This window comes from Palaemon carinicauda, chromosome 31 (genome assembly GCF_036898095.1).
Source record: "Palaemon carinicauda isolate YSFRI2023 chromosome 31, ASM3689809v2, whole genome shotgun sequence".
Lineage (NCBI taxonomy): Eukaryota > Metazoa > Arthropoda > Malacostraca > Decapoda > Palaemonidae > Palaemon > Palaemon carinicauda.
The window spans coordinates 80,342,866-80,358,659 of NC_090755.1; the positions used below are offsets into that span (position 1 = coordinate 80,342,866).

The 15,794-nt window shown below is 41.1% G+C and overlaps 1 protein-coding gene and 1 long non-coding RNA gene across 6 annotated transcripts in view; one reads left to right on the forward strand and one right to left on the reverse strand.

Moving 5' to 3' along the window:
* Positions 1–15,794, forward strand: part of LOC137624566 (uncharacterized) — a 67,167-nt gene that overhangs the window by 29,025 nt on the left and 22,348 nt on the right. The gene's annotated exons all lie outside the window — the stretch shown is intronic.
* The window catches only part of LOC137624564 (zinc finger and BTB domain-containing protein 14-like), a 184,115-nt gene that overhangs the window by 28,302 nt on the left and 140,019 nt on the right, over positions 1–15,794 (reverse strand). The window contains exon 6 of one of the 5 annotated variants that reach the window (XM_068355495.1): positions 3,596–3,982. The exons of the other annotated variants lie outside the window; for them this stretch is intronic. Within the exon in view, the coding sequence (XP_068211596.1) occupies positions 3,644–3,982 (339 nt within the window). The 3' untranslated portion in view covers positions 3,596–3,643. The remainder of the gene's footprint in view (positions 1–3,595; positions 3,983–15,794) is intronic. 5 annotated transcript variants of the gene reach the window in all.

Sequence of the window (15,794 nt, forward strand, 5' to 3'; positions counted from 1 at the left end):
TATTGTACAGTACTTAGTATTGATGTATAACCTTAATAACTGAAATAGGCACTTACTTTTCATAAAAAACAATTGCAACAAATTAATATTATTCAAACTAGTTCTAGTCAGTGAAACAATCCTTGATTTGCATCAGTCAAAATAAATCTTTCATTGCCTTTCATGCAAATTATTAGTTAACTTTCTTTTGGAACCTAAGATAAACAATTGACAATTTTTCAAAAACTCCTTACTTCTAAGGACACTCCCTGGGATAACCGATAAGGATCGGGCCATAAATTCAGTCACTGAAATTGGTTCTGCATCACTGGAGTACAAATTGTGTCCAGATCAAGTACCCTGTTCAAATTCCGATTGACATGATATTGAAAAGCTCTCATTGTAAGCGACTCATCAGAATGAACTTTTCTAAAGAAATCATTGCCCCCAGTAGTTTCATCCACATTACAAACTGACAGTAACCTTTATCTGCTTGAACTTTTCTAACAAATGAAGACTGAATCCTCTTTTCTGATGGAAAAACCCAAAAAGGAACTGTTCCTATTATCAGGTATTATCCTTTCAAAATATATAATAGTTTGAGTTGGAATAAAAAGACTTCTACAAATTAATCATGACTCCTGTTTCTAGCACCCTGAGTAACGAAATTTGATGAACTCTTAATTCTTTCTAAAGAAGCTCTCATAAATAGCCAGTCGTTCAGTTAAAAAAGAATCCTAGAGTCTCAGAAACCACATAATTTTTTAGATGGGAGCCATCATCCTGAAGAAGACTTTGGAAACCGTCCTGATACGAAAACACAAGCACTTTAATTAGTAAACTTTTGAACCTTTCACAAACAAGGTAAGTCCTTGAATTTTGATGAACAGGAATGTGAAAGTAGGCATCTGTCAAGTCATTCAATAACTTCTAATCCCTCTTCCTTAACACCCTCAGGACTGTCAATGGTGTTTCCATCAAAAACTTGGTGAAAACTATAAACCTGTTTTGAATTGATACATCTATAACTGGTCTCAAACCTCACAATGCTTTGGGGAATAGAAACAACCTTTTGTAAAACCCTGGAGACTGATCCAAGACCTCTTCTATCTCCTCCTTTTCTAAATTTTGCAATCTCTACTTTCAAAAATGAGCCTCTGCTGAACTTGGAAAAGGTATTGGTTCATTGAACAAGGGATGGCTGGACATTAACGTCGCTAGGGAAAACTTTTGATGTGCTGGTGGACAAACCTACATTACAACAATGCTCACTGTCATATGAAATATAATTCAACAGTTCAGTTCCTGCTGAAACTTTTGAAATATATCTAATATTAGTCTTCTTGATCTACAGGAACCATATGATATGCCAAACCATTAACATAGGTATAAAATGTTTTTCTGGGTCGACCTGTGACGTCCGGTGAAAAGAGTCCTTCCTTACACTTTTCTGATATAAATACTTCCAAATATACCAGAGAAATTAAAGTATGGAATGCAGAGGTTACTACCCTCGCGCGAACACCCTGTGGGCGTCGTTTATAAAGCAGGGGCGTGTAAAAACCACTAGGGCCTCTGTTACGGCCCTCCCCTTTGATGAAGGAATTACCTAAATGGGAGACAGCCTGTGAATAGTGGTTTTCACACGCCCCTGCTTTATAAACGACGCCCACAGGGTGTTCGCACAAGGGTAGTAACCTCTGCATTCCATACTTTAATTTCTCTGGTATATTTGGAAGTATTTATATCAGAAAAGTGTAAGGAAGGACTCTTTTCACCGGGCGTCACAGGTATCTCCCCAGAAATAGATTTTTCCTTTGTCAAAATCCCTTAATAATGAGCATCTACTTTAGCAAGTGGAGGGATATTAGAATCCAGGCTACCAGCTTGGTCCTCTATCTCAGAATCTGCAGTTTGTAAAGAGCAAACCAGACTATGGAATTATGGAGGTTTTACAAAAGAAGGACCTGAAGTACAGTCATTCAAGAGTGCAAGTCTCGGTTAGAGGCAATCCACTCCACCATATGCTTTGCACCCTCCAAACCCCTACTGACTAGTGCTCTAGAACTGCTTGGTAAAACTTGAGGAGTTAAGCTAGGATCACTGCCTTTACCCAAACACTCACTGGTCTTTTATTTACCAAACAAAGCAAAAGAGGTAAAGAGCCTAAGAAGCTCATTACTATAAAACCCTGAAATTTTGTTGATACAGTAGCTACAGAGGCATTATCATCATTACCCCCACTCTACTAAACTAGTCATTTGCCTCATCTTCTCAGGATTTTCCTTGAAATAAATGTTACTTTGTTTTACCTTTGTACCTCTTAAAATGGTCAGCTACCATCTGAATACCTGTATACCTCTTCAGAAGAGTAACAGTAAATGATTCACATTCGTCACGATTATTGTACCTAAATCACAGTATTGTATTGCCTCTGGCACAAGACAGACATATGAGAATGAAAATCATGATTGCCCAGCATTAATTCCCTAAACAACTCCTTTGGGAATTGTTAAAAAATCCAGAAGACAGCTTTTTATTGCTAATAATTTAAATCTCACAAAACAGAAGAAAACTGAGGAAGGGGTTAAAATACCAACTACAGAACGAGATGGCAACAAGAGTACCGAAGAGACAAATGATCTGCAGCATATCCAATTTGAGGTTACTGCCAGATTGTCTCAATACTTTAACTGAAGCCTAAGCCTATTGTAACAAAAGAAAAAGAGAAATTTTTATTCTTAGGGTAAACATCACTATTAAAATAGGCTTTGAGATAAGCATCATGAACGCCAGGAAAGTCTTATAGAAATAATCTAAGAATGGGTGCCAGTCATCAACTTCAAAAAGAAGTAATTCCTTATACTTTGCAAGAAATCACATTCAAATAATCCCCATTTTGATGAATTGAGATATCTATTACAATATTGACCAACAAAGCATTATTTTACACTTGGTTTTATGTCAGTTCTTCACTTCATGGTTTAGGAGTAAAATTAATTCTCCTCACTCTTATGTCCTGCATTTAGTCTTCCTGAGCTCAAATTTGGCCTAGTTCATCTATTCCTTTTCCTCATAATTTCCTGGTTCCTCCGACACATTTTCATCCTACCACTGTATTTGGTAATGTATTTTTGGACCAGCTACTTCTCATCCCATCTCAATAAAAAAAATTTCCAGTTTTTAAATACAATATCCCTCTGACAATTCCTCATTTGTAATACAGTTTTCCCACATTATTTTGTATAAAATAGAATAAAAAAAAACTCTTGGTGTATTTACACAGACACACTAAACAGTAATACTAGCTATTACTATTCATGCGATGATAGGTAGAGAAGTAAATATTGAAAATGTTTAAAGACATACTAATTACTTGCATACAAATAATAATACTTTATTACAAAATAGTACAACATAAGATTAATTTAAGCTTCAAGTCTATGATCTTCTCATAAAAATTTTTGCAAAATCAAACACCACACTACTATACACTACTTGTAAATAAAAAAATATATAAAAAGTTAGGCTTCTATGAAAAAATGAAAGATTTCTTGCACAGTAGAACTAAACCATTCTTTCAATACTACGGCAACCAATTGTAACTACCACATACCATAAATAACAGCAGCCTGATACAGTAGTTTAAAAAATATCACTCCTACTATTGATGTGTCATCATGTGTTTTCTCATGCTGTACTTCCTGGTGAAACTCTGGCAGCATACGGGACATAAAAAAGGTCTCTCTCCTGTATGAGATCGGATGTGATAAGTCAGTGTTCCTTTCTGTGAGAATTTGGTGGGACAGAAAGGGCATTTGTATGGCTTCTCTCCTGTGTGAGTTCGTAAGTGTCGAATTAAGTACACTTTCCTGATGTTATAATACGAGCATAGGGTGCACTTGTAAAACGTCATGTTGTTCATCTCGATGGTCGTTATTTTGTCCACTAGACCAGTCTTCTCGGATAAAGTGTTCGATCCTGATCCTTCCTCTCCTCCTCCCTGTGTGAGAGGATTTGCTTTGTTAAGTACAGTATGTCATACATCTTGTACCATAAGTTGTAAATTGAGATCATTTAAATACGGTAGTTTGAAATGCATTACATTATTCTCCTTTTCTTTAAGGAAAGAAATCCTGTTTGTTATTTTGCAATAACTCTATAGATAGGATCAAGATGTTTTTTAAGATATGTCTAAGAGGGAAATAGAAAATACATTTTCTAAGGTTTTATAGCTAAACTTAAAATCTCTAAGGAAAAAAATTTTATTATGAAGGCCGTTGATGTTGAGGGAACATGGTTACTGCATATCAAATTGTCCAGAACCAAATTGTAAAATATTGCTGTAAATGGTATTATAAATACCAACGTGTGACCTTAAAATAAGAATAAAAAAATTCTTCAAACCTCTCCACACAGGCTTATGATGACATCCCATAGGGTAGATGATACTGAACTTAGGTCGGACTCATTCACCTAAAAGGACATGTTTGCTTGAGAGTGAATATACGTTGCAACATCCTTGTTTCATATCTGGGCAAACCGCCACTAGTTTTAGATACAGTAGTAGAAATATTACTCAGTTTATTGGGTAGAATTTATACTTCTTGAATCATGAGGCAAGTAAAAATGAACAATTGCCAATACTTATCATATAGAAAAATATGAAACCCATCGAGGTATAATCAAAAGAAAAGCAGTCAAGAAATTAAGAAGGATATTTGCTCTTAAAAGCATAAAGATAAGGAAAGATGGAAATAGGAATGTAATAAAATAATCAAAATTTACTAAAAGCTTAATTTTCATATTAAGTTGAACCTAAATAAAATTTACATTTAATTGTAAATTTCATTTTTGGGCTCAAGCCATGTCGTCCTGATGGAAGGGTCCTATAAGTAGCTTTCTAAAGGATATTTGGCTACATTGATATTCCCAGAGAATTAACTTTTAGGTCTCCAGAAATCTAACTCCTGGCGCGAATATCCTTAAAATTTCTCTTAAGGATATTGCATAATATCAGGGGACTTGTATCTTGATACGACACATAGCAATCTTCACCACGAATAGCGTTTTCGTTTCGAGGGGGAAGAGTGGCAAAAATAGAAGGGGAGCCGTTATCAAGGTTACCCTTCCTCCCGTACTACTACTAGTATCTAGATGGCGGTGTATCCAAGATGGCACTCATTCCTATTTTTTAGCGATTTCACACGGTGGTATTTCCTGTTGATCTAACGTTTTGATCACTTTTGTGAGGATTTATTATGCAATCTCCAGCTTCTTTTTCCTCTGGAAAGTTGAGTATTTATTCTTTACAGTGTATAATTTTTAGCTCCTGTTTCACAGTGAAATTAGAGTCATTTATTGTGTTAAGAAGCTAGGACTGTCACCGAAGGCGCCATGGGTGCTGTTGTTCGTTATGCATGTGTTATTTAGTTAGCAGAACGACTTTCCCGGTTGTAATAGCATTAATAAATTATGAAAGCTATTTACGCACAATTATACTAATAAAGATATATATTTTATGCATAATTTCCTCTTCCTTTTGTCGATCGTATACGTTAGAGTTTCGGCGATTTAGGTAGCCGGGATCTCGCCTCGCGCTATGCTACCTAGCCTATGCGCTGTAGTATACTTTCAGACATTATCCCTGTTTACCCTCGTGTATCATTTTATCAATTCAGCGGGAGATAGTACATCTCCTAGAATTATATAACTCGATACTTGTCTCCTGTGGAGATTTAAGGGTAATCCCTCCTTCCCTCTTGAGTACCCTATCTGGTCTTGCCTTAGAGTAGTTCACTCCGGCTTAACTAGGCTAGGGTTTTCTGTCTGCCACCTTTGCTGGCGAGATCTCGGCTTTGGTTTTCGACAGAACCTCAGAGTATTCAGTCTTTCTGCCGGCGGCAGAGCAGCAGGGTGAGTAGTCACTCCCCTGCCGGCTTACAGCTGCCGACATAGGAGGCTAAGCCTCTCTAGGCTGCACCTGAAGTGGTAGTATGATGCTGCCACCTTCTCCCCTGCAGTCTAGAAGACTAGTCCTGTGTCGGCAGACCCTAGGCTGAAGAATAGATATTCTTCTGCAGCCTAGGATGTCGCCGATACTGAAACATTGTTTCTCTCTTGTGTGGAAGTAGCGGCAATCCTGCCGCCACCTTCTACACTTGATAGATTTGGCAGACCCTAGGCTGAAGAATAGATATTCTTCTGCTGCCTAGGATGGCGCTGATACTGAAATATTGTTTCACTCTTGTGTGGAAGTGGCTGCAATCCTGCCGCCTTCTTCTACACTTGATACCGGACCCTTTTCCCTTCCCCTCTCTGTCCTTTAGCGATGACTTAGCCATCGCAATCCTGTGGCCGTTGTCCTGCAATCTCACCGCTTGCTGGGTAGGTTGCGGTGCCAGCCGGGCTCCTACATAGCTGCTGTTTAGTCACTCAGTCTTTCCCTTACGGACACAAGGCTCCGGGAAGGTTGTGCCGGCTATGACGGCTGCCGGTGGGAGACACTTCTGCTGCTGAAGGTTCTTCAGTCCTCCCTTGGACTGCCATCCACATTCCTGAAGCCGGTAATGCCGGCAACGGATCTTGCGGCTGGATGGAAGCCTGAATGATGCATTCTCCCCTTCCATTTGAACCCTCATTCTGGAGGAAGACAGTAAGGTTATATACTTACACCCTTATTTATTGTAAACATACATTTTAATAAGGCAGCCCTTCACTCCATGCTTTTTCTCACTCTGTCAGCTAGTGCCGCCAGGTACTAACCCACTGGCTGGGCCGGTGCCGTCAGGTACTTGCTCGGTCAGCGGCATGCCGACTGGACCAGTACCGCCAGGTACTACCCAGCCGGCATGTCACCGGCCGGACTGTGCCGCCAGGTGCTATCCCTGCCGGCAACATGCCGGCTGAACTACAGTACATGATTATACAGTAGCCAGTATATTTGCAGTATAGTATATACTGCAGATAGAAAACTATTGTACAGTGAACCCTCGTTTATCGCGGTAGATAGGTTCCAGTCGCGGCCGCGATAGGTGAAAATCCGCGAAGTAGTGACACCATATTTACCTATTTATTCAACATGTATATTCAGACTTTTAAAACCTTCCCTTGTACGTAGTTCTGTTAACAAACTACCCTTTAATGTACAGAACACTTAATGCATGTACTACAGTACCCTGAACTAAAACAGGCACAAATATTAAAGGTGATTTTATATCATGCATTTCCTAAACACGCTAAAAAGCACGATAAAAAATGGCAACCAATGTTTTGTTTACATTTATCTCTGATCATAATGAAGAAACAAACTGGAGGTAGAGCTTTGCTTATTACCCAGACATATTTCCCATACTTTTCCCTTAGAACTACATCACATCTTCCTACTTTAGATATATATATATATATATATATATATATATATATATATATATATATATATATATATATATATATATATATATATATATGTGTGTGTGTGTGTGTATATATATATATATTTATATGTATACACATATACATACCTACATATATACATAAATACCTGCATACATATATATATATATATATATATTACTGTATATATATGGGTTATGGAAAAAATCCGCGAAGTGGTGAATCCGCGATGGTCGAACCGCGAAGTAGCGAGGGTTCACTGTATATACTATACAGTAGTTATTTTCCAACATATCTTGTGTATCATCGCACAGTCTTTTGCTGAGACCAATCCTAAATTGAAAGAATAGAATTCCTTCAATACTCTGATTAGAAATCAGTTAATAACTTACCCTACAATATTAAATAGTTTAGAGGGGTCAGTGGTAGTACACTTTTCCATCCCCAGAGGTTAAAACCCTTCTCTTTTGAGTTTCCCTGATCAGGAAACTCTATACAGTAGTCTTAATTTGGTGGGGGGGGGGGGGGGGGGGAGGTCACAGCAATCGGCTGGGAGGGCAGACAGAAAACTATAGCATTTATTATACAGTAGTTATTTTCCCACATACCTTGTGTATCCTTGTACAGTCTTTTGCTGAGACCAATCCTATATTGAAAGAATAGAATTCCTTCAATACTCCGATTAGAAATCAGTTAATACTTACCCCACACTCTTCTGAGTTGCCCTGATAAAGGAAACTCTATGTCCTTAATATTGGGGGGAGGTCACAGCAATTGGGTGGAAGGGATACACAAGTACGTGTCTTTCCCAATTTCTTTCTAGCTTACTATCCTAAGCTATAATGGTTAAAATATTAATATTTGCATATCTGTTTATCATATGAGATAAACAATTGCATACTCATTTAATTTTCCTTTCTTTACAGGAGGAACCCCAGATGAAATGCGATGCGATCTTCTGCAACCATAGGAGTAGGAACTTTTTCGGTCACAAAGCGTACAGGTCTCATGCCCCCTGCACCATCATTACCGAATCCCTGCAATATTGGGACCCCCAAGTCTGCAATATCTGCCGGACCTTGGTGACTGAAGGTTTCAACGACCCCAAGTCAACGGAGTTGAGGGATGCGGCACGTGAAAAGCTGCGCAAGTGGGTAAGAGGGTTCCAGAAGAACTCTCCGGGACCATACCTACCTAATGATAGGATGCGTAGCTTGCTGTTCCCGAAAGTGGGTAGTGAAGTTGTTGTGCCCCAAGCACAATCCAGACCTCCCTGCGTCCACATTGCCATCGAGACGGATGTCAGTGAGGCGTTGCAAAGTATGGACATCCACCAGGAGGAAAGGATGTCGGAAGTGTCTATGGACACTGAAAATTATCTATTAAACGATGATCCCGAGGTGGAGTCTACTCTACCTCCGGAAGAAGATGATGATGTCGAGTCGGAGTTCCTTCCGTCTGTGCCGGCACCGGAGTCGTTACCCTCGACATCTTCAGCTTCTACCCCGCCATTGGACAACATGAGCCAGGCACTGGCACATCTTACGGCTTTAAAGGAGAACATTCGCAAACAAGGCGAAGCAAGGGAAGCGAGATTCGACAGAGAGCTCCGTGAAGCTCCACTTATCACCTCCCAAGGGTCATACAAGCGACCCAGAGTCCAAGAACTCCCAACCTGCTCCAAAACCAATCCCTGGAGGTATGCAGAGTTTATGCCGATTACAAGCGACAAATTCTACATCTCGGAGAAGATGGGAGCCGTCCCCTTAGACGACCTCCAGTTTTGGCCAAGCTTTAACGCCTACCCTGATTGCTTCATTCAACTGAAGCATGAACCAATGCCAAAAGAGGAGACGGAATCGAAGAAGGTCATGGTTTTCGACCACGATATGGCACAGGCTCTCTTGTCAAGTAGCCTGAGAAAGGCGGGCTATTCGGTTTCGAAAGTGTCCGCCTGGAGCAAGAAACGCCCTACCTTTCTTACTTCTGCTTCACTAGCCTCCCCTTTTCGTTGAAGTCATTTAAATCTGTTGCCAAGGCAGTGGAGGCTGGTAAACCATGCCCTGCACTAGAGGAGTGCAGACCTCTGTCGTTAGCCTTGCCCATGCAAGAGAAGGAATGGAAGGAAGTCCACCTAACCTTCTCAGTAGGGAAACTGGACGCAGACATCGCTGGACGACAGTTTAGCGAGAATCTCCCTAAACTTTCTGACTTTCTCTTGCGCAAGGAACAAGAGACAAAGGAGAGACTTGCAGCATCTTAATCCCTACAAAACTGCATAGAGATGTGTGCAGGCCAACGAAGTACCCCAGACATGCTCATGGTCCTGGCCAAAGTGCATATGGCCACCCTAGTAAAGGACATGTATGCTTTCATGAAGGCTAGGAGAGCCTGTAGAGTTCATGTTTGCTGCTGCAACAGTGAAACATGAACCCAGGAAGCTGATATCTTCTAACATCTGGGGTAAAGACCTCTTCCCGAACGAAGTAGTCGAAGAGGTAGTCGAGAAAGCCATCACGGAGAATAGGAACCTTCTCCAGAAGTGGGGCATCTCTTCAAAGAGGAAGTCTTCCCCGGATGCGGGTCCCCAACCTAAAAGGAAGACGAAGAAATCTAGACTTCCCCCTTGGCCTGCTCAACAACATCCCACAGTTACTATGACCGCAGTGCCCCAAGTGGTGGCCCAAACATAGACCACCTTCCAAGTGGTGCCTCAACAGCTAGTTGCCCAGTCACCAGCATTCAACCCCGGGTTTGAGAGGCAGATCACTACCTTTCGGTTGAAAGGTAAAGGATCCAGACGGGGCTCCTCTAGACATCCCTCAAGAGGTAGGGGAGGACGCGGTCGAGGAGGTAAACCCTCCGGTCAATCAAAGCAAGGAGATGCTTCCAGTAGGAGGGAGGCTCCAACAATTTCAGGATAGTTGGACCTTCGATCCTTGGGCCCACGGCCTAATCAAGATTGGACTACGATGGAAATGGAACAAGTCTCCTCCATCATTTCCTTAATTCTTCCAACACTCCACCCCCGTTTTAGAAGAATATACCCTAGAGCTCTTGAGCATACAGGTGATAAGGAAAGCAAAGTCCATCAAATTCCAGGGAAGGCTGTCTTGGGTTCCCAAGAAGGACTCAGACAAACTCAGAATCATTCTGGACTTGTCGCCATTCAACAAGTTCATAGAAAACAGCAAGTTCAGGATGTTAATCCTTCAACACTTAAGGATCCTGTTACAAAAAGGGGCGTTCACAGTCTCGATAGACCTGACAGATGCCTATTGGCACCTTCTAGTCAGTCGCCCCCTCTCCTCCTACCTAGGATTCAAGTTACAGAAGATAAAGTATGTTCTCAGAACCATACCCTTCGGACTAAACATAGCCCCAAGTATCTTCATGAAACTTGCAGACGCAGTCGTGCAACAACTACGCCTAGAAGGTCTTCAGGTAGCAGCGTACCCAGACAACTGACTGGTGCGGGCAGCATCCGAAACGGCTGGTCTGCAAGCCCAAATAAGTGATCCAGTTCTCGGAACATCCGGGATGCAAGATCAACTTAGAGAAGTCTCGATTCTCTCCAGCTCAGGGGTTTCAATGGCTGGAAATCCATTGGAACCTGAGGTCACACCGTCCCTCCATTCCAGTTCGCAGCAGTAACAGACCCAGTGCTAAGAGCACAGCTGAAAGATGTGTCAGGAGTCTGGCGAAGATATGCATCAAACGCTCAAAGAGATCTAAAATGACTGATACCGGCCTTACTACGATCAATTCTCAACCCATGGTCAAAGGCCAAGAGCCTAATGAGGACCATGCCCTTGCAACCTCTGCCATCGATGACCATCACATGGATGCCTCGACGGAAGAATGGGGAGTTCACTCCCATCAAAGGAAAGTCCAAGGGACTTGGTCATCTCTGTTAAAGGCCTTTCTCATCAACAGTTTGGAAGCCATGGCAGTCCTCTTGACATTGGGAAAACTCTCCCCTCGCAGATCAGACCACATCAGGCTGATCTTGGACAGCGAAGTGATAGTGTGATGTCTGAACCGACAAGGCTCAAGATCGTCCCATATCAACCACGTGATATTAGCCATCCTTTGTCTAGAGAGATGGCACCTATCAGCAGTTCACTTACAAAGAGTCCGCAATGTGACAGCGGACGCTCTATCCAGCCTCAAGCCGATAGAGTCAGAATGGTCGCCAGACGCAGACTCGTTCTCCTCCATCTTGGAACAAGTCCCGGAACTGCAGATCGACCTCTTCGCGACGAGCGACATCAAGAAACTACCTCGATATGTAGCCCCATACGAGGATCCTCTAGAGGAGGCAACGGACGCCATGTCCCTAGGTTGGAACGAATGGACCCGGATTTTCCTGTTCCTTCCATCCAATCTCCTGCTAAAGGTCCTCAACAAGCTGAGATCCTTCTAGGGAATGTGAGCTCTAGTGGCCCCTAAGTGGCCCAAGAGCAACTGGTTCCCTCTTGTGATGGAACTGAGACTGAGGCCGGCCCTTTTACCGAACCCAGCACTATCTCAGCGGGCTCAGAAGTCGACTGTCTTCGCTTCATCACAGAGAACCCAAAACCTCCATCTCAAGATTTTTTCGCCTTAGCGGTTAAGAAAAGATTCGGGATCTCAAAAGGCAGTATAGACTTCTTAGAAGAATACAAGTCTAAGTCAACTAGAAGACAATATGAATCGTCTTGGAAAAAGTGGGTTGCTTTTGTTAAAGCAAAAGGATCGAAAGAAATTTCAATAGACTTCTGTCTGTCCTTCTTTATCCACCTTCATGAACAAGGTCTGGCAGCCAACACGATAACTACGTGCAAGTCAACCCTGACTAGACCTCTTCTATACACCTTTCAAATGGACCTGACGAACGAAATCTTTAACAAGATCCCAAAGGCATGCGCTAGACATAGGCCTGCAGCTCCTCCGAAGCCCATTTCATGGTCCTTGGACAAGGTCCTACATTATGCTTCATCTGTGAAAAATGAAGATTGTTCCCTCAAGGATCTAACCCAGAAGGTTATTTTCCTGTTCGCTATAGCTTCAGGGTCTAGAGTTAGTGAAATAGTAGCCCTATCAAGAAATGAGGGCCACATTCAGTTCACAGAAGTGGTAGAACTGAATCTCTTTCCTGATACAACCTTTCTCGCCAAGAACGAGCTACCCACTAAGAAATGGGTCCCTGGAGAATCTGCCCTCTGAAGGAAGATGTCTCTCTGTGTCCAGTAGAGTGTCAAAAGATCTATCTTTGTAGAACTTCAGACTTCAGGGGAGGAGAGCTTTTCAAAGGAGAAACTTCAGGATCAAACTTATCCCTAAAACAACTGAGGGCGAAGCTCACCTACTTCATTCGCAGAGGGGATCCTGCAGTATACCCGCAGGTCATGATCCAAGAAAAATTGCTTCATCACTCTTTTCAGTATATGGACTTTGAGCGTCTTCGCTCATATACTGCATGGAAGTCATCCAGAGTGTTCTACAAACACTACGCAAAGCAAGTCCACGAACTGAAGCATTATGTGTATTAAAACCTGTCGTCTAGTGCTGCGATGAACAGTTAATTGATTGGGACTATCAATTAGGGTGAAAAGGTGTTGACACTTCCAGTGTGATACCTTTTAAATGAGTGTCACCATGGTGACACTAAGACTGTTCAAAATCTCAGGTGTGGAATTTTACAGATAACACTTGTGCCGTGTGTACATAGTACACAGTGTTGATAGTATACAACATTTACAGAAAATTATATTAGAAAATTTTATCAAAAATTTTCAAATTTAGAGTGGCACTCATCATTTCTTCCCTTTCAGGAAGAAAAATATTGTCTGTATACGTTGTATGTATAATTCCCTTGACACGTTACACTCGATATTTCATTTGGTCGAAATAAATGTCCATTAGAGTGTAATTGCGTCTTATTTCGCCCTGCAATTAGCATAATAAATATACCAGAGTTCTCTTACTTATTCAACTAAGTAAACCTCATATGATTGTATGCTTACAAACAAAGGATATACAGTAGTTGAAACTTAGTCGTTCCGACAACATATACAAACCATGAGACTTTTGTATATCTAGTTGATACTTATGTTTGTTCATACAATATATGCTAACCTTGAGACCCCTTTTCTACTGTCTAGTATGGCTCTTTCCTGCAGGGGCAGGAAGCACTAACATTGTCCATGATTAGTGGTAATGACGGATAACGGTAACGTTATTTGTCTCAATGGTCCGGATGACCATAGAAAAATTGTCCCAAGGTTAAGGCACCTATGAAAATCCACAGATACAGTACTTTCTAGTAATTCTTTGGTAAACTTCCATCAGGACGACATGGCTTGAACCCAAAATTCACTCAAAATCTATTTTTGGGGGAGATAGCCATGTCGTCCTGATGGACCCACCCTCTTTTCTATAGAAAAGGCCTTGGCAGGATCCCTCCCGAAATTACTATATCTGTTACACCATGCTCAATGTTACAAGGAATGAGCATCATCTTGGATACAGCGCCATCTAGAATCTAGTAGTAGTACGAGAGGAAGGGTAACCTTCTATTTTTACCACTCTTCCCCCTCGAAACGGAAATGCTATTCGGGGTGAAGATTGCTATGTGTCATATCAAGATATACGTCCCCTGATATTATGCGATATCCTTAGAGAAATTTTAAGGATATTCGCGCCAGGAGTTAGAATTCTGGAGACCTAAAGGTTAATTGTCTGGGAATATCACTGTAGTCAAATATCCCTTAGAAAGCTACCTATAGGAACCTTCCATCAGGACGACATGGCTATCTCACCTAAAAATAGATTTTTCGCTTCGCTCAAAATCCATTAAATAAGAAAGTGGTAAATTCATCATGCAACAGTTTGCTAATAGAAAACAGACTAAAGTCCCTGCTTTCCATACAATCATTAGAAAATCTACAGAATTGCAAGGAGACATCTTCAAAAGTTACACTAGCCAATGTATTAAAAGGAAAATATGGAAGTTAAGTAATTTAAAATCAAAGCTGTTTTAAAGGATTTTACTGTTCATGCAGGGCTTTCTGTCCCTTGATTTTAACAGTTTCAACTATGTTACACTATTTGTTTATATCGCATGCTTCCTCTGAGCTGTGTTACCTCTTGTACAATATGGGGTGTATTAACACCTGCTGTACTTCTGTAACTGCAATATGGGACACTGTCTATAACTTCTTTCTTATATGCCATGCTTATTATACAAAATATGCCAGTGGTTCCTGCCTATGAGAATGTGTCTGCCTCTCTTGATGCAGCTACAACAGGTATGAGCACATTTTGTACAATTTCCTAGAACAGTCGGTCCTTTTCATCCTCATCATGCACAGAGACATAAGACATAATACCACCTACCCTCTCCCTATTATGGAGGTAAGTTTACCCTTTCCAGGTGCTCTCCTTCCACGATACAATGTACCCCCTTTTGAGCAAGGAAGGGAAACAGTCCTCACCTGAAACTCCAGTTCAGGGAAGAAGACTCGTATGAAAAAATGTGCACCTTTTATTTAAGAGAAGGGAGCCTCTCCCAAATATTATGAAGGTTGTGATGAGGAAGTGAAAAACCTACTGGTGGTGGTCTTATGTAGGTTAATATCCAAATGCGACCATCTCAGACATCATTACCAATAGACTACAAGACACATCAGGCTGATCCAGAGATGCCTAAGGGGCTGAGGAACATGGTGGAGTAAATAATGAGGAAAAAGGTAATCAAGGAGAGGACAAACTGTTTACCAGTATTCTACAGTCACCTTTTTTTTCTCCAAAAGGTGACAAAAGGATATCCCTTTATTAATCTTAGTACATTATTATCAAGTTTTTAATGCCTATTAACTAAACATTGGAAGTGATATGCTAAAAGTAATACAGTAATCTGCTCTATAGTCTACAGTTTGGCTTTTGCAAAGTCCTTAGAGCTTGAGAAGCTTTTAGAATGGCCAGAATTGTGCAGAAATCATGTGATTGTGGTGATGAGGTTTGTATGACTAGTCTTGACATTTGAGCTGCTTTTGGCAGTATTAATCAGGAGGTCCTTGTTTTCAACCTTAAATAGATTTGAGTTGGAGGGTCATTTCTTAGTAAAATTTATTTATTTTTACCAATAAATTGCAACGAGTTGTTGTTGATTGACACCATAATGAATACAGGACTGTAATAGGTGGTGTTATTGAGGGTAGTGCTCATGGTCCGTATATTAAACAGTCCGCCCTCACTTTTCGTGATTTCATTCTTTGAGATTTCGCTTCTACGCGACCCAGAGAACCATATAACTTATTAAATAAAAAGATCACATTCGCGAGTACTCTTGCTGTGGAACAATTTCAAACGTCACGCGCTCCTTTTTACCCAGCTCACTTCCCGCAACTCCCTCTGCGCCCAGCACAACATCCCAT